Consider the following 26,141-nt stretch of genomic DNA (forward strand, 5'->3'; position numbering starts at 1 on the left):
GCCACGTACGATGGTACCACGTATTATGATACCACCTATGATGATACATTGCATGATGATGCCACGTATGATGATACCATGCATGTTGATGCCACGTAGGTTGATACCATGCATGATGATGCCACGTATGATGATACCACATATGATAATACCACGTATAATGATATTATGAATGAGGATACCCTACCATGCACAATGATACCACGTATGATGATACATGTATGATGATTCAAATCAAGAGTAAAATGATTAATTCAGCTTTAATATTTGAGTGGGCCTCGGGGCCTCTCTGTAGTGGAACAGGTGGTTTGAGGAAATGCAGTTCAGTTCCTGCCATGGAGGGTCAGGTCTAGGGTCTAGGAGTGGTGGGCCCCCAGACGTCAGGGGACATGTGTAGCTGAAAACGTCTTGGTGGGCCCCCAGACGTCAGGGGACATGTGTAGCTGAAAACGTCTTGGTGGGCCCCCAGACGTCAGGGGACACGTGTATCTGAAGACGTCTCGGTGGGCCCCCAGACGTCAGGGTACATGTGTATCTGAAGACGTCTCGGTGGGCCCCCAGACGTCAGGGGACATGTGTATCTGAAGACGTCTCGGTGGGCCCCCAGACGTCAGGGGACATGTGTAGCTGAAGACGTCTCGGTGGGCCCCCAGACGTCAGGGGACACGTGTATCTGAAGACGTCTCGGTGGGCCCCCAGACGTCAGGGGACATGTGTAGCTGAAGACGTCTCGGTGGGCCCCCAGAAGTCAGGGGACACGTGTATCTGAAGACGTCTCGGTGGGCCCCCAGAAGTCAGGGGACACGTGTATCTGAAGACGTCTCGGTGGGCCCCCAGACGTCAGGGGACACGTGTATCTGAAGACGTCTCGGTGGGCCCCCAGACGTCAGGGGACACGTGTACCTGAAGACGTCTCGGTGGGCCCCCCAGACATCAGGGGACACGTGTATCTGAAGACGTCTCGGTGGGCCCCCAGACGTCAGGGGACACGTGTATCTGAAGACGTCTCGGTGGGCCCCCAGACGTCAGGGGACACGTGTACCTGAAGACGTCTCGGTGGGCCCCCAGACGTCAGGGGACATGTGTAGCTGAAAACATCTCGGTGGGCCCCCAGACGTCAGGGGACACGTATATCTGAAGACGTCTCGGTGGGCCCCCAGACGTCAGGGGACATGTGTACCTGAAGACGTCTCGGTGGGCCCCCAAACGTCAGGGGACATGTGTACCTGAAGACGTCTCGGTGGGCCCCCAGACGTCAGGGGACACGTGTATCTGAAGACGTCTCGGTGGGCCCCCCAGACATCAGGGGACATGTGTATCTGAAAACGTCTCGGTGGGCCCCCAGACGTCAGGGGACACGTGTATCTGAAGAGGTCTCAGTGCTGGGTTTTGACAACTTGCTGTGTTGGTTAAATCTCTTAAATCTGGGCTGTCAGCCTGGCTTGTGGTCCTGATGCAGTCATGAAAGACACACACACACACACACACACACACACACACACACCCACACACAGCAGTTGGGATGTTTCATCTCCACACTTTCATGTGTGGGTCCACAGGGACGCTGTGCAAAGGACAGCATGCCAGCATGAAATGAACAACAAAATAAAAGGAGGGCTATTGATCACACGGACATTATTTGCTGCCGTGCCTCACGCCTCCAAAATGAAAGTCATTTTTAAAATGACTTCTTCACCCTGCAGCTTCCACTGGATTGAATCCAACAAGATGGTTGTGCAGAACCCGACAGCGCCGGGTTCTGTTCAAGCAGCCATTGGTTAAAACATGGGTGTCGAACTCAAATACAGAGTGGGCCAAAATGTAAAACTGAACAAAGCCACGGGCCGAGGTTGAACAAATTAACCTTTCAATAGAGACCCAAACAAGTTTTGCATTGAATATTGAACAAGCAACGCTTATGTAACTTTATAGTGACATGCAAAATCGAGGTTCAAATAATGATAATAATTAAAAGATATCAATGGCATATCAAATAAAATATTTAAAAAATTTGAATGCTTCTTTTCGGCGGCGGGGTTGAGGTGGACGGGGTTTGGTGATAGCGGGGGCGTATATCAATCAATCAATCAATCAATGTTTACTTATATAGCCCTAAATCACTAGTGTCTCAAAGGGCTGCACAAACCACTACGACATCCTCGGTAGGCCCACATAAGGGCAAGGAAAACTCACACCCAGTGGGACGTCGGTGACAATCATGACTATGAGAACCTTGGAGAGGAGGAAAGCAATGGATGTCGAGCGGGTCTAACATGATACTGTGAAAGTTCGATCCATAATGGATCCAACACAGTCGCGAGAGTCCAGTCCAAAGCGGATCCAACACAGCAGCGAGAGTCCCGTTCACAGCGGAGCCAGCAGGAAACCATCCCAAGCGTAGGCGGACCAGCAGCGCAGAGATGTCCCCAACCGATACACAGGCGAGCAGTACATGGCCACCGGATCGGACCGGACCCCCTCCACAAGGGAGAGTGGGACATAGGAGAAAAAGAAAAGAAACGGCAGATCAACTGGTCTAAAAAGGGAGTCTATTTAAAGGTCTATTTAAATATATTAGGGATGCACCGATTAATCGGTAACCGAATATGTCAAAAAAAACATTCTTTTAAAAAAAAAATTTATAAAAAATTCTTCTGCGGCCCGGTGGTTGGGGACCACTGCTGTAAGGTACATGTTTTTGTTTCTTATTGTGTATTTTTTCGTTTTTTTACACTTTTTTTCATTCATTTTTTTCTTCCGTTTACGTTGTTTTTTTTTTCATTTACTGTGCATGTTTTTCCTTTACAGGTTTTGAAATGTTTTTATTTATTATATGTTTTTTTTTGTTTACAGTACTGTAAGATGTAAGGGGGGGTGTCCTTTCTTTTTCTTTTCGTTTTTTTCTTCTTTGTCATGAAAAAGGGAGTTTTTTGTGGTTGGTGCACTATTTGTAAGTGTATATTGTGTTTTTTAATGTTGATTTAATAAAAAAATGAAATAAAACTTTTTAAAAAAAAAAAATTTTATAAAAAAATTCTTCTGCGGCCCGGTGGTTGGGGACCACTGCTGTAAGGTACATGTTTTTGTTTCTTATTGTGTATTTTTTCGTTTTTTTACACTTTTTCTTCCGTTAACGTTGTTTTTTTTTTCATTTACTGTGCATGTTTTTCCTTTACAGGTTTTTAAATATTTTTTTTTTTATATGTTTGTTTTGTTTGCAGTATTGTAGGGTGTAAGTTTCTTTTTTTCTTCATACACATTTTTTAATTTTTTATACTTGTTTTCCTTCATTATTATTTTTGTTTCCGTTTACACCTTGTTTTTTTCATTTACTGTGCATGTTTTTTCATTTACAGGTTGTTGTTTTTTATTTGTTATATGTTTTTTTGTTTACAGTACTGTAAAGTATATGTTTTATGTTTCTTCATATATATTTTCTCGTTTTTTATACTTTTTTATACTTTTTTTTTCGTTTACACTGTTTTTTTTTTCATTTACTGTGCATGTTTTTTTCGTTTACAAGTTTTTTTTTTTTTTATTATATGTTTGTTTTCATTTACAGTTCTGTATAGTATGTTTTTGGTTTCTTCATATATATTTTTGTTTTTTTTATACTTGTTTATACTTTTTTTCCCCGTTTACTCAGTTTTTTTCTTTTACTGTGCATGTTTTTTTGTTTACAGGTTGTTGTTTTTTTATTTATTATGTTTTTTTTTCGTTTACAGTACTGTAAGTTATATGTTTTTATTATTTTTTTTTTCATACGTTCAGTTCAGTTTCAGTTTATTAGGATACAATGTGATGCATCATATATTTCCAGTTATTTTATTACAGCATGTCCGAAAAGGAGTAGGAAGAAGATGAGCTCATTACCCTTTTCATAGCATAGTAATTTTATCCCATTTCTTTGTCTTACTGTGCATGTTTTTTCATTTACAGGTTGTTGTTTTTTATTTATTATATGTTTTTTTGTTTACAGTACTGTAAAGTATATGTTTTATGTTTCTTCATATATATTTTCTCGTTTTTTATACTTTTTTATACTTTTTTTTTTGTTTACACTGGGTTTTTTTTCATTTACGGTGCATGTTTTTTTCGTTTACAAGTTGTTGTTTTTTTTTTATTATATGTTTGTTTTCATTTACAGTTCTGTTTAGTATATGTTTTTGGTTTCTTCATATATATTTTTGCTTTTTTTATACTTGTTTCTACTTTTTTCCCCCGTTTACACTGTTTTTTTCATTTACTGTGCATGTTTTTTCGTTTACAGGTTGTTGTTTTTTTATTTATTGTTTTTTTTCGTTTACAGTACTGTAAGTTATATGTTTTTATTATTTTTTTTTTTCATATGTTCAGTTCAGTTTCAGTTTATTAGGATACAATGTGATGCATCATATATTTCCAGTTATTTTATTACAGCATGTCCGAAAAGGAGTAGGAAGAAGATGAGCTCATTACCCTTTTCATAGCATAGTAATTTTATCCCATTTCTTTGTCTTCTGTAACAAAACAGTGAATAAATAATATACCTCAGCACGCAAACAAATATTAAATACATAAATAATCTTCATCTCAAAAGAAAAAAAAAGGGTTTAAGATGTTCATTTTGTTCATTTTATATATTTTTCGTTCATGGGGTGTTTTTTTTGCTTACAGGTTGTCGTTTTCTTATTATGTTTTTTTTTTCGTTCACTGTTAAAGTTCGAGTATCACTGATAGTCTCACACACTCAGTAGGTGTGGTGTAGTTACTCTCTGCATTTGTTCCACCCCCTGGGAGGTGAGGGGAGCAGTGAGCAGCAGCGGTGGCCGCGCTCAGGAATCATTCTGGTGATTTAACTCCTTGATGCTGAGTGAGACAATGGTTACCATTTCCATAGTACTTTAAGGTGTTTGTTTTTCGTTTCTTAATATATATTTTTTTCATTTTTTATGTCTTTTCGTGCATTATATATATTTATTTTGTTTACACTGTTTTTTTTTTCATTTGTAGGATGTGTATTTTTCATTTACTGTGCATGTTTTTTCGTTGACAGGTTTTAGTTTTCATTTATTGCATGTTTTTTTCGTTTAGTCTAAAAGATAAAAAACTGTAAAAAAAATAGTACTATGGTACATTTTTAGTGTACTTATACATTTGTGGATTTTAAAACAATTAGTAGAGTACAGCACTGTATTAAAGAATGAATCCAAAGATCAAAACCTGTTTTTTAAGGCTCGAGGATTGTTTGACCTATATCATAAAGCCCACAGCATTTCCACACATAACCAGAGTAACACCATCTTTTTGGGCCTTAAATCCTCCACTTTCGGCTTCGTCCTGCATTATAAAGGTGCGATAAGGCATTGGTTTCCAAAATAAATCTGTCTCATCCACATTAAAAAACTTGTTGAGGATTATTTCCCCCACCACAGTATACATCCTGCAGTGTACAGGGCAAGAAGATTGATTGACCATGGTCTACAGTCCATTAACTGATCTGACCTTTGTGTAAAAGTTTCTATCGAAAGTGGTTAACTGTTCTGTTTGTGGTCTGCAGGTCTGTCTGGGAACCCCGTGGACCTGGAGAAACGACACGGTGCATTCGGGAAGAACTTCATCCCGCCAAAGAAACCCAAGACTTTCCTGCAGCTGGTGTGGGAGGCCCTGCAAGACGTCACCCTCATCATCCTGGAGGTAGCAGCCATCATCTCGCTCGGCTTATCCTTCTACCATCTACCAGGAGGGGACGCCGAAGGTCAGTGCCGCCTTCTCACCTTCTCTAACTTAGCTGGTCGGGGTCCTACAAAACGCGACACGCCACAAGCCGGTCCGATTGCACGCAAACCATGAAAAATGATATCACTTTGATAGATTTCGGTCATATGGCGATAATGCACGTTGGCAAGCTGCCGTGCGTTGCCATGGCAACGTAGCGTCCGGACGGAGAAGCGATGGAACAAAATTGAAAGTCTTTTATTGTCACTGAAACCACATTTCTAGTATAATGATTGATGATGGAATGAACTGGAAACTTCTTATGAAAAATATACGACAAAAAGTGTCAAGAAACTTGTCAATAATGAATGAAAACATGTTCTAGAGCAGGGGTCACCAACGCCCGTAAAGACCAGATGAGTCGCCCGCTGGCCTGTTTTAAAAAATAGCTCAAATAGCAGCACTTACCAGTGAGCTGCCTCTATTTTTTAAATGTTATTTATTTACTAGCAAGCTGGTCTCGCTTTGCACGACATTTTTAATTGTAAGAGAGACAAAACTCAAATAGAATTTGAAAGACTTGGTCTTCACTTGGAGAAGGCATTGGACTGTGTCCCTCGGGAAGTCCTGTGGGGAGTGCTCAGAGAGTATGGGGTATCGGACTGTCTTATTGTGGCGGTCCACTCCCTGTATGATCAGTGTCAGACCTTGGTCCGCATTGCCGGCAGTAAGTCGAACACCCGGAAAAGGGTGGAATGCCATCTCCGGGTTGGGGAGGAGACCCTGCCCCAAGTGGAGGAGTTCAAGTACCTAGGAGTCTTGTTCACGAGTGGGGGAAGAGTGGATGGTGAGATCGACAGGCGGATCGGTGCGGCGTCTTCAGTAATGCGGACGTTGTATCGATCCGTTGTGGTGAAGAAGGAGCTGAGCCGGAAGGCAAAGCTCTCAATTTACCGGTCGATCTACGTTCCCATCCTCACCTATGGTCATGAACTTTGGGTCATGACCGAAAGGATAAGATCACGGGTACAAGTCTCTCCCTTAGAGATAGGGTGAGAAGCTCTGCCATCCGGGAGGAACTCAAAGTAAAGCCGCTGCTCCTTCACATGGAGAGGAGCCAGATGAGGTGGTTCGGGCATCTGGTCAGGATGCCACCCGAACGCCTCCCTAGGGAGGTGTTTAGGGCACGTCCAACCGGTAGGAGGCCACGGGGAAGACCCAGGACACGTTGGGAAGACTATGTCTCCCGGCTGGCCTGGGAACGCCTCGGGATCCCCCGGGAAGAGCTAGACGAAGTGGCTGGGGAGAGGGAAGTCTGGGCTTCCCTGCTTAGGCTGTTGCCCCCGCGACCCGACCTCGGATAAGCGGAAGATGATGGATGGATGGATGGATGGATGGGTCTTCACTTGTTTAAATAAATTCATTTATTTTTTTACTTTGCTTCTTATAACTTTCGGAAAGACAATTTTAGAGAAAAAAATACAACCTTAAAAATGTTTTCTAGGATTTTTAAACACATTTACCTTTTAAATTCCTTCCTCTTCTTTCCTGACAATTTAAATCAATGTTCAAGTATTTTTTTTCATTTTTATTGTAAAGAATGATAAATAAATTCTTCATTTTAGCTTTAGTTTTTTCGACAAAGAATATTTGTGAAATATTTCGTCAAACCTATTATGATTGAAATTCCCCAAAAATATTCTGGCAGATCTAGAAAATCTGTAGAATCCAATTTAAATCTTATTTCAAAGTCTTTTGAATATTTTTAAAAACATTTGTTATGGAAAATCTAAAAGAAGTAATGATTTGTCTTTGTTTGAAATATAGCTTGGTCCAATTTGTTAAATATTCTAACAAAGTGCAGATTGGATTTTAACCTATTTAAAACATGTCATCAAAATTCTAAAATTAATTTCAATCAGGGAAAAATACTAATGATGTTACATAAATTATTTTTTAAATTTTTTCAAAAAGATTCGAATTAGCTAGTTTTATTAATAATAACATAGAGTTAAAGGTAAATTGAGCAAATTTCTGGCAATTTAAGTGTGTATCAAACTGGTAGCCCTTGGCATTAATCCAAGGGCGTAGAATTGGGTAGGGACGCTAGGGACACTACCAATATCTAGCCACTACTGTGTAGTCACTATCAATACTGTGTAGTCACTATCAATACCGTGTAGTCACTATCAATACTGTGTAGTCACTATCAATACTGTGTAGTCACTATCAATACTGTGTAGTCACTATCAATACTGTGTAGTCACTATCAATACTGTGTAGTCACTATCAATACTGTGTAGTCACTATCAATACTGTGTAGTCACTATCAATACTGTGTAGTCACTATCAATACTGTGTAGTCACTATCAATACTGTGTAGTCACTATCAATACTGTGTAGTCACTATCAATACTGTGTAGTCACTATCAATACTGTGTAGTCACTATCAATACTGTGTAGTCACTATCAATACTGTGTAGTCACTATCAATACTGTGTAGTCACTATCAATACTGTGTAGTCACTATCAATACTGTGTAGTCACTATCAATACTGTGTAGTCACTATCAATACTGTGTAGTCACTATCAATACTGTGTAGTCACTATCAATACTGTGTAGTCACTATCAATACTGTGTAGTCACTATCAATACTGTGTAGTCACTATCAATACAAGCGCTGCCCGTAATGTTTAGTCACTGATTGTGGCACAGAAAGGGTTAAATGGCGGTCTCTGCTAGAAGTCCCGCCTCTAACCTAAATATCCCTCCTTGATTGGTTGCCGCGTTCATGCTAACTTACGTGTGATTGGCTGTCCCCGCTGTCACTCCTCACTGTGGAAAAAACAGTCCCACCTATCCAGACGTTAGCTCCAAATTAGCACAGCATCTCGTCTTTTCCTCCACTTTTTTTCCAGGTGAAAGTCAATGCTCGGTCCCCTCTACCATTGTTAACCCTCCCCGCAGGTGAAAGCTAACCTTAAACATGTGAATTCAACTACTTTAGTCCGTTTTTTAACATCGTAAAAACATCAGCTGTCTTTTTCTACGGACTGCAACAGTCCGTTGTCATGGATACGTGACAACAACTTCCATTCATAGCAGTCATACGTGCCTGAGGCGGAGTGATAGCCTACATCAGGGGTGCCCATTACGTCGATCGCGAGCTACCAGTGGACCGCGGGGGGTGTGTCAGTCGATCTCCAGCCAGGCTTTTAAAAAAAATAGACCTAAAAATGAGTGATCATCAATCTTCACCAAGACGTCACTTAAATGACATTCACGGTACCGGAGGGTCTTGTGAGATGACGCTGGCTGCTGCAAGATCATTATTATGAAAATATGACCGAGAGGAAGGCCAGAAACACTTTTTATTTCAACAGACTCTCGCGCCGTACCTTCCGTCAAAACTCTAAAGGCCGACTGCACATTTCCTATCTTCACAATAAAAGCCCTGCTTCATGCTGCCTGCGCTAACTAAATACAGAGTCTCGGAAAACTGGCGTGCACAAGCGATCCCTCAGAAAGCTGGCGTGCACATCACTTGTGCACGCCAGCTTTCTGAGACTCTTATTTTGTTAGCGCAGGCAGCATGAAGCAGGGCTTTTATTGTGAAGATAGGAAACGTGCAGTCGGCCTTTAGAGTTTTGACGGAAGGGACGGTGCGAAAGTCTGTTGAAATAAAAAGTGTTTCTCGCCTTCCTCTCTGTCATTTTTTCCATAATAATGAACTGGCAGCAGCCAGCGTCATCTCACAAGACCCTCGGGTGCCGTGAATGTCAATCAAGCAAGCTACGGAATTTGCCGCCAATGTTTTTCTTGTAAAGTGTATGGAAGCTGGATGAATTAGATGCCAAAAACCAACCACTTTCATGTGGTATTGTACAGAAAGGACAACTTTTTTTCTCCTCCATTTGAAAATGTGGGCGTTATCATCATTACTGTCTGATTCCAATCAATGCAAGTCATCAGAATCAGGTAATACACCAACTTATATTCTTGTCTTTGTGAAAGAAAGACATCTATATGTGTTACACATGCTTGTATTATCATTAAACACATTTAACTTGTTTACAAAAATGTCTCTTTCATAAATAAATAAATATAAATGATATATATAAATGAGGTAGATCCCCTCGAGTTGGTCAATTGAAAAGTAGCTCGCCTGAATAGCGTCAATAGCTATTCGCTCAATAGCTTCAGTTTCTTCTTCAATACTTTCATACTCCAACCATCTGTTTCAATACATGCGTAATCTGTTGAATCGCTTAAGTCGCTGAAATCCGAGTTTGAATCTGAGCTAATGTCGCTATATCTTGCTGTGGTATTCCCATTGTTTGTTTACATTGGCAGCACTGTGTGACGTCACAGGGAAATGGCCAGTGTCTTCACAGAGAGAGGAAAATAAGGCACTTTAAAGCTTTATTTCGGGATAGTCCGAGACCGGTAAAATTTTGAAAAAAACTTCAAAAAATACAACAAGCCACTGGGAACTGATTTTTATTGTTTTTAACCCTTTTGAAATTGTGATAATGTTCCCCTTTAAAGTACCAATGATTGTCACACTCTAATTTGTCCTCTGCATTTGACCCATCCCCTTTACAACCCCCTGGGAGGTGAGGGGAGCAGTGAGCATCAGTGGTGGCCGCGCCCTAGAATCATTTTTGGTGATTTAATCCCCAATTCTAACCCTTGATGCTGAGTGCCAAGCAGTTAGGTAATGTGGTCCCATTTTTATAGTCTTTGGTACGACTCGGCCGGGGTTTTGACTCCCATTTTTATAGTCTTTGGTACGACTCGGCCGGGGTTTTGACTCCCATTTTTATAGTTTTTGGTACGACTCGGCCGGGGTTTTGACTCCCATTTTTATAGTCTTTGGTACGACTCGGCCGGGGTTTTGACTCCCATTTTCATAGTCTTTGGTACGACTCGGCCGGGGTTTTGACTCCCATTTTTATAGTCTTTGGTACGACTCGGCCGGGGTTTTGACTCCCATTTTTATAGTCTTTGGTACGACTCGGCCGGGGTTTTGACTCCCATTTTTATAGTCTTTGGTACGACTCGGCCGGGGTTTTGACTCCCATTTTTATAGTCTTTGGTACGACTCGGCCGGGGTTTTGACTCCCATTTTTATAGTCTTTGGTACGACTCGGCCGGGGTTTTGACTCCCATTTTTATAATCTTTGGTACGACTCGGCCGGGGTTTTGACTCCCATTTTTATAATCTTTGGTACGACTCGGCCGGGGTTTTGACTCCCATTTTTATAGTTTTTGGTACGACTCGGCCGAGGTTTTGACTCCCATTTTCATAGTCTTTGGTACGACTCGGCCGGGGTTTTGACTCCCATTTTTATAGTCTTTGGTTCGACTCGGCCGGGGTTTTGACTCCCATTTTTATAGTCTTTGGTACGACTCGGCCGGGGTTTTGACTCCCATTTTTATAGTCTTTGGTACGACTCGGCCGGGGTTTTGACTCCCATTTTTATAGTCTTTGGTACGACTCGGCCGGGGTTTTGACTCCCATTTTTACAGTCTTTGGTACGACTCGGCCGGGGTTTTGACTCCCATTTTTATAGTCTTTGGTACGACTCGGCCGGGGTTTTGACTCCCATTTTTATAGTCTTTGGTACGACTCGGCCGGGGTTTTGACTCCCATTTTTATAGTCTTTGGTACGACTCGGCCAGGGTTTTGACTCCCATTTTTATAGTCTTTGGTACGACTCGGCCGGGGTTTTGACTCCCATTTTTATAGTCTTTGGTACGACTCGGCCAGGGTTTTGACTCCCATTTTTATAGTCTTTGGTACGACTCGGCCGGGGTTTTGACTCCCATTTTTATAGTCTTTGGTACGACTCGGCCGGGGTTTTGACTCCCATTTTTACAGTCTTTGGTACGACTCGGCCGGGGTTTTGACTCCCATTTTTATAGTCTTTGGTACGACTCGGCCGGGGTTTTGACTCCCATTTTTATAATCTTTGGTACGACTCGGCCGGGGTTTTGACTCCCATTTTCATAGTCTTTGGTACGACTCGGCCGGGGTTTTGACTCCCATTTTTATAGTCTTTGGTACGACTCGGCCCGGGTTTTGACTCCCATTTTTATAATCTTTGGTACGACTCGGCCGGGGTTTTGACTCCCATTTTTATAGTCTTTGGTACGACTCGGCCGGGGTTTTGACTCCCATTTTTATAGTCTTTGGTACGACTCGGCCGGGGTTTTGACTCCCATTTTTATAATCTTTGGTACGACTCGGCCGGGGTTTTGACTCCCATTTTTATAATCTTTGGTACGACTCGGCCGGGGTTTTGACTCCCATTTTTATAGTCTTTGGTACGACTCGGCCGGGGTTTTGACTCCCATTTTTATAGTCTTTGGTACGACTCGGCCGGGGTTTTGACTCCCATTTTTATAGTCTTTGGTACGACTCGGCCGGGGTTTTGACTCCCATTTTTATAGTCTTTGGTACGACTCGGCCGGGGTTTTGACTCCCATTTTCATAGTCTTTGGTACGACTCGGCCGGGGTTTTGACTCCCATTTTTATAATCTTTGGTACGACTCGGCCGGGGTTTTGACTCCCATTTTCATAGTCTTTGGTACGACTCGGCCGGGGTTTTGACTCCCATTTTTATAGTCTTTGGTACGACTCGGCCGGGGTTTTGACTCCCATTTTTATAGTCTTTGGTACGACTCGGCCGGGGTTTTGACTCCCATTTTTATAGTCTTTGGTACGACTCGGCCGGGGTTTTGACTCCCATTTTTATAGTCTTTGGTACGACTCGGCCGGGGTTTTGACTCCCATTTTTATAGTCTTTGGTACGACTCGGCCGGGGTTTTGACTCCCATTTTTACAGTCTTTGGTACGACTCGGCCGGGGTTTTGACTCCCATTTTTATAGTCTTTGGTACGACTCGGCCGGGGTTTTGACTCCCATTTTTATAGTCTTTGGTACGACTCGGCCGGGGTTTTGACTCCCATTTTTATAGTCTTTGGTACGACTCGGCCAGGGTTTTGACTCCCATTTTTATAGTCTTTGGTACGACTCGGCCGGGGTTTTGACTCCCATTTTTATAGTCTTTGGTACGACTCGGCCAGGGTTTTGACTCCCATTTTTATAGTCTTTGGTACGACTCGGCCGGGGTTTTGACTCCCATTTTTATAGTCTTTGGTACGACTCGGCCGGGGTTTTGACTCCCATTTTTACAGTCTTTGGTACGACTCGGCCGGGGTTTTGACTCCCATTTTTATAGTCTTTGGTACGACTCGGCCGGGGTTTTGACTCCCATTTTTATAATCTTTGGTACGACTCGGCCGGGGTTTTGACTCCCATTTTCATAGTCTTTGGTACGACTCGGCCGGGGTTTTGACTCCCATTTTTATAGTCTTTGGTACGACTCGGCCCGGGTTTTGACTCCCATTTTTATAATCTTTGGTACGACTCGGCCGGGGTTTTGACTCCCATTTTTATAGTCTTTGGTACGACTCGGCCGGGGTTTTGACTCCCATTTTTATAGTCTTTGGTACGACTCGGCCGGGGTTTTGACTCCCATTTTTATAATCTTTGGTACGACTCGGCCGGGGTTTTGACTCCCATTTTTATAATCTTTGGTACGACTCGGCCGGGGTTTTGACTCCCATTTTTATAGTCTTTGGTACGACTCGGCCGGGGTTTTGACTCCCATTTTTATAGTCTTTGGTACGACTCGGCCGGGGTTTTGACTCCCATTTTTATAGTCTTTGGTACGACTCGGCCGGGGTTTTGACTCCCATTTTTATAGTCTTTGGTACGACTCGGCCGGGGTTTTGACTCCCATTTTCATAGTCTTTGGTACGACTCGGCCGGGGTTTTGACTCCCATTTTTATAATCTTTGGTACGACTCGGCCGGGGTTTTGACTCCCATTTTCATAGTCTTTGGTACGACTCGGCCGGGGTTTTGACTCCCATTTTTATAGTCTTTGGTACGACTCGGCCGGGGTTTTGACTCCCATTTTTATAGTCTTTGGTACGACTCGGCCGGGGTTTTGACTCCCATTTTTATAGTCTTTGGTACGACTCGGCCGGGGTTTTGACTCCCATCTTTACAGTCTTTGGTATGACTCAGCCGGGGTTTTGAACTCACGACCTACTCATCTCAGGACGGACACCCTGTAATAAATATCAATATTCCACAGATCTATTTATTGTTTTGTGTCCTTGTGTGCCGAGAAAGGCACCTTGTCAGTGAACTGTGTTACTGGTGTAATTGTTTGCTTGAATGGATATTGGACCATGATGTCATATTAAATGTTGCTGGACTGCGAGGTCTGCACTCTAGATCACGGCATTGTCACACTTGTCGGGGGACAAACTGTCCTTCAGTCCATTTGCAGCGCTTCCCATAGCACACCAGGTCAGACAGGTGAGTCCAGGGTGGGAGAAGTCCCTGATTACTTTGAGTAGATATATCCATCAGTGAGGGAAGAGGGCAGGCCATGGTCTTTGGTCTCGGACATAGCAAACGTGTATGGTTGACGGTTTGGGTGAAGGTCAGGGGGAGCTGGTGGGACCCAGGTACTCGGGTATGGGCCAGCAGCCCTCTTGGGTTTCTCTGCTGGGACATCATGATACTTATGGTGGGTGAAATGGTGCTTGGACCAAGTCTGTGGGAGCTCTGTCACCTGACCTCAAGGCACCAACGCAAACCTGGTCAATCATCCAGGTTTTCTTATTTGGGAATACTCTAATATTTTTTGTCGGCAGGCACACTTATGATGTCATGCAGTACGTCAAAGTCTAGCCTGTGTAGTTTGGAGTGAACTTTGTTACTCTCATGCCGCAAATGAACTCCCAATTCTTCCAAGTGTCACCGGAAGACGGGGAATAGGTGACCCTGTGACACAGCGAGCTCAAGGAGACACCAAGCTACACTCGACTTTAGCCAGTTTAGCTGGAACCACGTTATAGCAGAGAAGGACTGACTGGCTGTCGACAGGAAATGAGCAGGTAGGCTGATCAGAGTCCAGATAGGACGGTTGAAAAATAACTACACCAAGTACCTGAAATGACCAGGAAGAACCTTGTAAGCTGTTTTGAAATTTTGTAGTATGATTTCTACAAATAATACATGGTCATAGATGTCTGCAAGAGGGATTTTAAACTTTTGTAGGAGATATTTTGATCTTTTCTATGATTTCTACAAAGAATACATGGTCATAGATGTCTGCAAGAAGGATTTTAAACTTGTATGAGATATTTTTATCATTTTTATGATTTCTACACAATAATACATGGTCCTAGATGTTTGCAAGCAGGATTTTAAACTTTTGTTGAAGATATTTTGATCATTTTTTATGATTTATACAAAGAGTATATGGTCATAGATGTCTGCAAGAAGGATTTTAAACTTGTAAAAGATAGTTTTGATAATTTTTATGATTTCTACAAATATTATATAGTCTTGGATGTCTGCAAGAAAGATTTTAAACTTCTAGAAGATAGTTTTGATCATTTTTATGATGGTCATAGAGGTCTGAAAGAAGGATTTAAACTTTTGTAGAAGTTAGTTTTTGATAATTTTTATGATTTCTACACAATAATACATGGTCAAAGATGTCTGTAAGAAGGATTTTAAACTTGTATGAGATATTTTTATCATTTTTATGATTTCTACACAATAATACATGGTCATAGATGTCTCTATGAAGGATTTTAAACTTTTGTAAAATATATTTTGATCATTTTTATGATTTCTACAAATAGTACATGGTCATATATGTCTGCAAGAAGGATTTTAAACTTTTGTTGAATATATTTTTAACATATTTATGATTTCTACACAATAATACATGGTCATAGATGTCTGCAAGAAGGATTTTAAAATTTTGTAGAATATCGTTTTGACCATTTTTATGAAATTACAAATAGTACATGGTCATAGATGTCTGTAAGAAGGATTTTAAACTTTTTTTGAAGATATTTTGATCATTTTTATGATTTCTACACAATAATACATGGTCATAGATGTCTCAATGAAGGATTTTAAACTTTTGCAGAATATATTTTGATAATTTTTATGATATCTACAAATAATACATGGTCATAGATGTCTGCAAGAAGAATTTTAATCTTCTGTAGAAGATAGTTTTGATCGTTTTTATGATTTCTACCCAATAATACATGGTCATAGATGTCTGCTAGAGGGATTTTAAACTTTTGTAGAAGATATTTTGATAATTTTCATGATTTCTACACCATAGTACATGGTCTTAAATGTCAGCAAGAAGGATTTTAAACTTGTAAAAGACAGTTTTGATAATTTTTATGATTTCTACAAACAATACATGGTCCTAGATGTTTGCAAGCAGGATTTTAAAATTTTGTAGAAGTTAGTTTTTGATCATTTTTATGATTTCTACAAATAATACATGGTCAAAGATGTCTGTAAGAAGGATTTTAAACTTGTATGAGATATTTTGATCGTTTTTATGATTTCTACACCATAACACATGGTCTTAGATGTCAGCAAGAATGATTTTAAACCTGTAAAAGATAGTTTTGATCATTTTTATGATTTCTACACAATAATACATGGTCCTAGATGTTTGCAAGCAGGATTTTAAACTTTTGTTGAAGATATTTTGATCATTTTTTATGATTTCTACAAATAATATATGGTCATGGATGTCTGCAAGAATGATTTTAAACTTTTGTACAAGATAGTTTTGATCATTTTTATGATTTCTACAAAATAATACATGGTCATAGATGTCTGAAAGAAGGATTTTAAACTTTTGTAGAAGTTAGTTTTTGATAATTTTTATGATTTCTACAAATAATACATGGTCATAGATGTCTGCAAGAAAGGATTTTAAACTTTTGGAGAAGATATTCTGATAGTTTTTTTATTTCTACACAATAATACATGGCCATAGATGTCTGCAAGAAGGATTTAAATTTTTTTTGTAGAAGATCGTTTTTGACCATTTTTATGATTTCTACAAATAGTACATGGTCATAGATGTTTGCAAGAAGGATTTTAAACTTTTGTAAAATATATTTTGATCATTTTTATGATTTTTACACCATAGTACATGGTCATAAATGTCTGTAAGAAGGATTTTAAACTTTTGTTGAAGATATTTTTAACATTTTTATGATTTCTACAAATAATACATGGTCATAAATGTCTGCAAGAAGGATTTTACATTTTTGTAGAAGATATTTTGATCATTTTTATGATTTCTACACAATAATACATGGTCATAGATGTCTGCAAGAAGGATTTTAAAATTTTGTAGAAGATCGTTTTGACCATTTTTATGAAATCTACAAATAGTACATGGTCATAGATGTTTGCAAAAAGGATTTCAACTTTTGTAGAAGTTAGTTTTTGATAATTTTTATGATTTCTACAAATAATATATGGTCGTGGATGTCTGCAAGAAGGATTTTAAACTTTTGTACAAGATAGTTTTGATCATTTTTATGATTTCTACAAAGAGTATATGGTCTTGGATGTCTGCAAGAAGGATTTTAAACTCTTGTAGAAGATAGTTTTGATCATTTTTATGATTTCTATAAAATAATACATGATCATAGATGTCTGAAAGAAGGATTTAAACTTTTGTAGAAGTTAGTTTTTGATCATTTTTATGATTTCTACAAATAATACATGGTCATAGATGTCTGCAAGAAAGATTTTAAACTTGTACGAGATATTTTTATAATTTTTATGATTTCTACACAATAATACATGGTCATAGATGTCTGCAAAAAAGGATGTTAAACTTTTGTAGAAGATATTTTGATAGTTTTTTTATTTCTACACAATAATACATGGTCATAGATGTCTGCAAGAAGGATTTTAAAATGTTGTAGAAGATCGTTTTGACCATTTTTATGAAATCTACAAATAGTACATGGTCATAGATGTTTGCAAGAAGGATTTTAAACTTTTGTAAAATATAGTTTGATCATTTTTATTATTTCTACACCATAGTACATGGTCATAAATGTCTGTAAGAAGGATTTTAAACTTGTTTCGAAGATATTTTGATCATTTTTATGATTTTTACAAATAATACATGGTCATAGATGTCTTCAAGAATGATTTTAAACTTTTGTAAAATATATTTTGATCATTTTTATGATTTCTACAAATAGTACATGGTCATAGATGTTTGCAAGAAGGATTTTAAACTTTTGTAAAATATATTTTGATCATTTTTATGATTTCTACACCATAGTACATGGTCATAAATGTCCGTAAGAAGGATTTTAAACTTTTGTTGAAGATATTTTTAACATTTTTATGATTTCTACAAATAATACATGGTCATAAATGTCTGCAAGAAGGATTTTAAATTTTTGTGGAAGATATTTTGATCATTTTTATGATTTCTACATAATAATACATGGTCATAGATGTCTGCAAGAAGGATTTAAACATTTTTGTAGAAGATCGTTTTTGACCATTTTTATGATTTCTACAAATAGTACATGGTCATAGATGTTTGCAAGAAGGATTTTAAACTTTTGTAAAATATATTTTGATCATTTTTATGATTTCTACACCATAGTACATGGTCATAAATGTCTGGAAGAAGGATTTTAAATTTTTGTAGAAGATATTTTGATAATTTTTCCAATGTGTGGTCAATATTTAGTTCCATCAATTGACAGGACGGTCCTCAAACAGATCTTTGGTCAGGTTCTGGGCCATATCAGAATGGACATTTCTTTGGACTCCTGTTTGGAATCTTGGACACATCATGAGCATTTGAGTCCTGAAAACCTGGACCTAACCCCCAGCATGTTGTTGTCTCTCCTTCCAGCATGTGGTCAGGCGGCGGGCGGCGTGGAGGATGAGGGCGAGTCCCAGGCCGGCTGGATCGAGGGCGCCGCCATCCTGTTCTCGGTCATCATCGTGGTCCTGGTGACGGCCTTCAACGACTGGTCCAAGGAGAAGCAGTTCCGAGGGCTTCAGAGTCGCATCGAACAGGAGCAGAAGTTCACGGTCATCCGCAAAGGCCAGGTCATCCAAATTCCTGTGGCCGAGCTGGTGGTGGGAGACATCGCACAGATCAAATACGGTACAAAGTTAACATTTTGGACTAATCAAATATTCGACCGGAAGTTCCTTTGATTCCTTGCCTCATCGGATAAAACATTTGTTTGCCTGGTAGAAGAGCAGAGATGAACTAAACACCAGAAAATAAGACAAATAATACATTAAGTCATAAAAAGTAGTGAGAAGTAGAAGTAGGTTGGTAGTAATACCCAGTGACTAAGTACTTAGTCATAAAAAGTAGTGAAAAGTAGAAGTAGGTTGGTAGTAATACCCAGTGACTAAGTACTTAGTCATAAAAAGTAGTGAAAAGTAGAAGTAGGTTGGTAGTAATACCCAGTGACTAAGTACTTAGTCATAAAAAGTACTGGAAAGTAGAAGTAGGTTGGTAGTAATACCCAGTGACTAAGTACTTAGTCCTAAAAAGTACTGGAAAGTAGAAGTAGGTTGGTAGTAATACCCAGTGACTAAGTATTTAGTCATAAAAAGTACTGAAAAGTAGAAGTAGGTTGGTAGTAATACCCTTTGACTAAGTACTTAGTCATAAAAAGTAGTGAAAAGTAGAAGTAGGTTGGTAGTAATACCCAGTGACTAAGTACTTCGTCATACAAGGTAGTGAGAAGTAGAATTAGGTTGGTATTAATACCCAGTGACTAAGTATTTAGTCATAAAAAGTAGTGAGAAGTAGAAGTATGTTGGTACTAATACCCAGTGACTAAGTATTTAGTCATAAAAAGTACTGGAAAGTAGAAGTAGGTTGGTAGTAATACCCAGGGACTAAGTACTTAGTCATAAAAAGTAGTGAAAAGTAGAAGTAGGTTGGTAGTAATACCCAGGGACTAAGTATTTAGTCAAAAAGTAGTGAGAAGTAGAAGTAGGTTGGTAGTAATACCCAGTGACTAAGTACTTAGTCATAAAAAGTACTGAAAAGTAGAAGTAGGTTGGTAGTAATATCCAGTGACTAAGTACTTCGTCATACAAGGTAGTGAGAAGTAGAATTAGGTTGGTATTAATACCCAGTGACTAAGTATTTAGTCATAAAAAGTAGTGAGAAGTAGAAGTATGTTGGTACTAATACCCAGTGACTAAGTATTTAGTCACAAAAAGTAGTGAGAAGTACAGGCAGGTTGGTAGTAATACCCAGTGACTAAGTATTTAGTCACAAAAAGTAGTGAGAAGTAGAAGTATGTTGGTAGTAATACCCAGGGACTAAGTATTAAGTCATAAAAAGTTGTGAGAAGTAGAAGTAGTTTGGTATTAATACCCAGTGACTAAGTATTTAGTCATAAAAAGTAGTGAGAAGTAGAAGTATGTTGGTAGTAATACCCAGTGACTAAGTACTTAGTCATAAAAAGTAGTGAAAAGTAGAAGTAGGTTGGTAGTAATAACCAGTGACTAAGTACTTAGTCATGAAAAGTAGTGAAAAGTAGAAGCAGGTTGGTAGTAATACCCAGTGACTAAGTATTTAGTCATAAAAAGTAGTGAGAAATAGAAGCAGGTTGGTAGTAATACCCAGTGACTAAGTATTTAGTCATAAAAAGTAGTGAGAAATAGAAGCAGGTTGGTAGTAATACCCAGGGACTAAGTATTTAGTCATAAAAAGTAGTGAGAAGTAGAAGTATGTTGGTACTAATACCCAGTGACTAAGTATTTAGTCACAAAAAGTAGTGAGAAGTACAGGCAGGTTGGTAGTAATACCCAGTGACTAAGTATTTAGTCACAAAAAGTAGTGAGAAGTAGAAGTATGTTGGTAGTAATACCCAGGGACTAAGTATTAAGTCATAAAAAGTTGTGAGAAGTAGAAGTAGTTTGGTATTAATACCCAGTGACTAAGAATTTAGTCATAAAAAGTAGTGAGAAGTAGAAGTATGTTGGTAGTAATACCCAGTGACTAAGTACTTAGTCATAAAAAGTAGTGAAAAGTAGAAGTAGGTTGGTAGTAATAACCAGTGACTAAGTACTTAGTCATGAAAAGTAGTGAAAAGTAGAAGTAGGTTGGTAGTAATACCCAGTGACTAAGTACTTAGTCATGAAAAGTAGTAAAAAGTAGAAGTAGGTTGGTAGTAATACCCAGTGACTAAGTATTTAGTCATAAAAAGTAGTGAGAAATAGAAGCAGGTTGGTAGTAATACCCAGTGACTAAGTATTTAGTCATAAAAAGTAGTGAGAAATAGAAGCAGGTTGGTAGTAATACCCAGTGACTAAGTATTTAGTCATAAAAAGTAGTGAGAAATAGAAGCAGGTCGGTAGTAATACCCAGTGACTAAGTATTTAGTCATAAAAAGTAGTGAGAAGTAGAAGTAGGTTGGTAGTAATACCCAGTGACTAAGTATTTAGTCATAAAAAGTAGTGAGAAGTAGAAGTAGGTTGGTAGTAATACCCAGTGACTAAGTATTTAGTCATAAAAAGTAGTGAGAAGTAGAAGTATGTTGGTACTAATACCCAGTAACTAAGTATTTAGTCATAAAAAGTACTGGAAAGTAGAAGTAGGTTGGTAGTAATACCCAGGGACTAAGTACTTAGTCATAAAAAGTAGTGAAAAGTGGAAGTAGGTTGGTAGTAATACCCAGGGACTAAGTATTTAGTCAAAAAGTAGTGAGAAGTAGAAGTAGGTTGGTAGTAATACCCAGTGACTAAGTACTTAGTCATAAAAAGTACTGAAAAGTAGAAGTAGGTTGGTAGTAATATCCAGTGACTAAGTACTTCGTCATACAAGGTAGTGAGAAGTAGAATTAGGTTGGTATTAATACCCAGTGACTAAGTATTTAGTCATAAAAAGTAGTGAGAAGTAGAAGTATGTTGGTACTAATACCCAGTGACTAAGTATTTAGTCACAAAAAGTAGTGAGAAGTACAGGCAGGTTGGTAGTAATACCCAGTGACTAAGTATTTAGTCACAAAAAGTAGTGAGAAGTAGAAGTATGTTGGTAGTAATACCCAGGGACTAAGTATTAAGTCATAAAAAGTTGTGAGAAGTAGAAGTAGTTTGGTATTAATACCCAGTGACTAAGTATTTAGTCATAAAAAGTAGTGAGAAGTAGAAGTATGTTGGTAGTAATACCCAGTGACTAAGTACTTAGTCATAAAAAGTAGTGAAAAGTAGAAGTAGGTTGGTAGTAATACCCAGTGACTAAGTACTTAGTCATGAAAAGTAGTGAAAAGTAGAAGTAGGTTGGTAGTAATACCCAGTGACTAAGTACTTAGTCATGAAAAGTAGTGAAAAGTAGAAGTAGGTTGGTAGTAATACCCAGTGACTAAGTATTTAGTCATAAAAAGTAGTGAGAAGTAGAAGTATGTTGGTAGTAATACCCAGTGACTAAGTACTTAGTCATGAAAAGTAGTGAAAAGTAGAAGTAGGTTGGTAGTAATACCCAGTGACTAAGTATTTAGTCATAAAAAGTAGTGAGAAGTAGAAGTATGTTGGTAGTAATACCCAGTGACTAAGTACTTAGTCATGAAAAGTAGTGAAAAGTAGAAGTAGGTTGGTAGTAATACCCAGTGACTAAGTACTTAGTCATGAAAAGTAGTGAAAAGTAGAAGTAGGTTGGTAGTAATACCCAGTGACTAAGTATTTAGTCATAAAAAGTAGTGAGAAATAGAAGCAGGTTGGTAGTAATACCCAGTGACTAAGTATTTAGTCATAAAAAGTAGTGAGAAATAGAAGCAGGTTGGTAGTAATACCCAGTGACTAAGTATTTAGTCATAAAAAGTAGTGAGAAGTAGAAGTAGGTTGGTAGTAATACCCAGTGACTAAGTATTTAGTCACAAAAAGTAGTGAGAAGTAGAAGTATGTTGGTAGTAATACCCAGGGACTAAGTATTAAGTCATAAAAAGTTGTGAGAAGTAGAAGTAGTTTGGTATTAATACCCAGTGACTAAGTATTTAGTCATAAAAAGTAGTGAGAAGTAGAAGTATGTTGGTAGTAATACCCAGTGACTAAGTACTTAGTCATAAAAAGTAGTGAAAAGTAGAAGTAGGTTGGTAGTAATAACCAGTGACTAAGTACTTAGTCATGAAAAGTAGTGAAAAGTAGAAGTAGGTTGGTAGTAATACCCAGTGACTAAGTACTTAGTCATGAAAAGTAGTGAAAAGTAGAAGTAGGTTGGTAGTAATACCCAGTGACTAAGTATTTAGTCATAAAAAGTAGTGAGAAATAGAAGCAGGTTGGTAGTAATACCCAGTGACTAAGTATTTAGTCATAAAAAGTAGTGAGAAATAGAAGCAGGTTGGTAGTAATACCCAGGGACTAAGTATTTAGTCATAAAAAGTAGTGAGAAGTAGAAGTATGTTGGTACTAATACCCAGTGACTAAGTATTTAGTCACAAAAAGTAGTGAGAAGTACAGGCAGGTTGGTAGTAATACCCAGTGACTAAGTATTTAGTCACAAAAAGTAGTGAGAAGTAGAAGTATGTTGGTAGTAATACCCAGGGACTAAGTATTAAGTCATAAAAAGTTGTGAGAAGTAGAAGTAGTTTGGTATTAATACCCAGTGACTAAGTATTTAGTCATAAAAAGTAGTGAGAAGTAGAAGTATGTTGGTAGTAATACCCAGTGACTAAGTACTTAGTCATAAAAAGTAGTGAAAAGTAGAAGTAGGTTGGTAGTAATACCCAGTGACTAAGTACTTAGTCATGAAAAGTAGTGAAAAGTAGAAGTAGGTTGGTAGTAATACCCAGTGACTAAGTACTTAGTCATGAAAAGTAGTGAAAAGTAGAAGTAGGTTGGTAGTAATACCCAGTGACTAAGTATTTAGTCATAAAAAGTAGTGAGAAGTAGAAGTATGTTGGTAGTAATACCCAGTGACTAAGTATTTAGTCACAAAAAGTAGTGAGAAGTACAGGCAGGTTGGTAGTAATACCCAGTGACTAAGTATTTAGTCACAAAAAGTAGTGAGAAGTAGAAGTATGTTGGTAGTAATACCCAGGGACTAAGTATTAAGTCATAAAAAGTTGTGAGAAGTAGAAGTAGTTTGGTATTAATACCCAGTGACTAAGAATTTAGTCATAAAAAGTAGTGAGAAGTAGAAGTATGTTGGTAGTAATACCCAGTGACTAAGTACTTAGTCATAAAAAGTAGTGAAAAGTAGAAGTAGGTTGGTAGTAATAACCAGTGACTAAGTACTTAGTCATGAAAAGTAGTGAAAAGTAGAAGTAGGTTGGTAGTAATACCCAGTGACTAAGTACTTAGTCATGAAAAGTAGTGAAAAGTAGAAGTAGGTTGGTAGTAATACCCAGTGACTAAGTATTTAGTCATAAAAAGTAGTGAGAAATAGAAGCAGGTTGGTAGTAATACCCAGTGACTAAGTATTTAGTCATAAAAAGTAGTGAGAAATAGAAGCAGGTTGGTAGTAATACCCAGTGACTAAGTATTTAGTCATAAAAAGTAGTGAGAAATAGAAGCAGGTCGGTAGTAATACCCAGTGACTAAGTATTTAGTCATAAAAAGTAGTGAGAAGTAGAAGTAGGTTGGTAGTAATACCCAGTGACTAAGTATTTAGTCATAAAAAGTAGTGAGAAGTAGAAGTAGGTTGGTAGTAATACCCAGTGACTAAGTATTTAGTCATAAAAAGTAGTGAGAAGTAGAAGTATGTTGGTACTAATACCCAGTGACTAAGTATTTAGTCATAAAAAGTACTGGAAAGTAGAAGTAGGTTGGTAGTAATACCCAGGGACTAAGTACTTAGTCATAAAAAGTAGTGAAAAGTGGAAGTAGGTTGGTAGTAATACCCAGGGACTAAGTATTTAGTCAAAAAGTAGTGAGAAGTAGAAGTAGGTTGGTAGTAATACCCAGTGACTAAGTACTTAGTCATAAAAAGTACTGAAAAGTAGAAGTAGGTTGGTAGTAATATCCAGTGACTAAGTACTTCGTCATACAAGGTAGTGAGAAGTAGAATTAGGTTGGTATTAATACCCAGTGACTAAGTATTTAGTCATAAAAAGTAGTGAGAAGTAGAAGTATGTTGGTACTAATACCCAGTGACTAAGTATTTAGTCACAAAAAGTAGTGAGAAGTACAGGCAGGTTGGTAGTAATACCCAGTGACTAAGTATTTAGTCACAAAAAGTAGTGAGAAGTAGAAGTATGTTGGTAGTAATACCCAGGGACTAAGTATTAAGTCATAAAAAGTTGTGAGAAGTAGAAGTAGTTTGGTATTAATACCCAGTGACTAAGTATTTAGTCATAAAAAGTAGTGAGAAGTAGAAGTATGTTGGTAGTAATACCCAGTGACTAAGTACTTAGTCATAAAAAGTAGTGAAAAGTAGAAGTAGGTTGGTAGTAATAACCAGTGACTAAGTACTTAGTCATGAAAAGTAGTGAAAAGTAGAAGTAGGTTGGTAGTAATACCCAGTGACTAAGTACTTAGTCATGAAAAGTAGTGAAAAGTAGAAGTAGGTTGGTAGTAATACCCAGTGACTAAGTATTTAGTCATAAAAAGTAGTGAGAAATAGAAGCAGGTTGGTAGTAATACCCAGTGACTAAGTATTTAGTCATAAAAAGTAGTGAGAAATAGAAGCAGGTTGGTAGTAATACCCAGTGACTAAGTATTTAGTCATAAAAAGTAGTGAGAAATAGAAGCAGGTTGGTAGTAATACCCAGGGACTAAGTATTTAGTCATAAAAAGTAGTGAGAAGTAGAAGTATGTTGGTACTAATACCCAGTGACTAAGTATTTAGTCACAAAAAGTAGTGAGAAGTACAGGCAGGTTGGTAGTAATACCCAGTGACTAAGTATTTAGTCACAAAAAGTAGTGAGAAGTAGAAGTATGTTGGTAGTAATACCCAGGGACTAAGTATTAAGTCATAAAAAGTTGTGAGAAGTAGAAGTAGTTTGGTATTAATACCCAGTGACTAAGAATTTAGTCATAAAAAGTAGTGAGAAGTAGAAGTATGTTGGTAGTAATACCCAGTGACTAAGTACTTAGTCATAAAAAGTAGTGAAAAGTAGAAGTAGGTTGGTAGTAATAACCAGTGACTAAGTACTTAGTCATGAAAAGTAGTGAAAAGTAGAAGTAGGTTGGTAGTAATACCCAGTGACTAAGTACTTAGTCATGAAAAGTAGTGAAAAGTAGAAGTAGGTTGGTAGTAATACCCAGTGACTAAGTATTTAGTCATAAAAAGTAGTGAGAAATAGAAGCAGGTTGGTAGTAATACCCAGTGACTAAGTATTTAGTCATAAAAAGTAGTGAGAAATAGAAGCAGGTTGGTAGTAATACCCAGTGACTAAGTATTTAGTCATAAAAAGTAGTGAGAAATAGAAGCAGGTCGGTAGTAATACCCAGTGACTAAGTATTTAGTCATAAAAAGTAGTGAGAAGTAGAAGTAGGTTGGTAGTAATACCCAGTGACTAAGTATTTAGTCATAAAAAGTAGTGAGAAGTAGAAGTAGGTTGGTAGTAATAC

General features: G+C 38.3%; 1 protein-coding gene across 7 annotated transcripts in view; it reads left to right on the plus strand.

Moving 5' to 3' along the window:
• Positions 1-26,141, plus strand: part of LOC133535523 (plasma membrane calcium-transporting ATPase 1-like) — a 255,985-nt gene that overhangs the window by 120,837 nt on the left and 109,007 nt on the right. For all 7 annotated transcript variants that reach the window (XR_009802241.1, XM_061875430.1, XM_061875427.1 and 4 more), the window contains 2 exons: positions 5,540-5,737; positions 18,511-18,768. Coding sequence is in view for 6 of the 7 variants with exons in the window: in XM_061875430.1 (XP_061731414.1) it covers positions 5,540-5,737; positions 18,511-18,768 (456 nt within the window). In the remaining variant the exon portion in view is untranslated. The remainder of the gene's footprint in view (positions 1-5,539; positions 5,738-18,510; positions 18,769-26,141) is intronic.

The sequence above is a fragment of the Nerophis ophidion genome, linkage group LG16, assembly GCF_033978795.1.
Source record: "Nerophis ophidion isolate RoL-2023_Sa linkage group LG16, RoL_Noph_v1.0, whole genome shotgun sequence".
NCBI classification, from domain to species: Eukaryota; Metazoa; Chordata; class Actinopteri; order Syngnathiformes; family Syngnathidae; genus Nerophis; species Nerophis ophidion.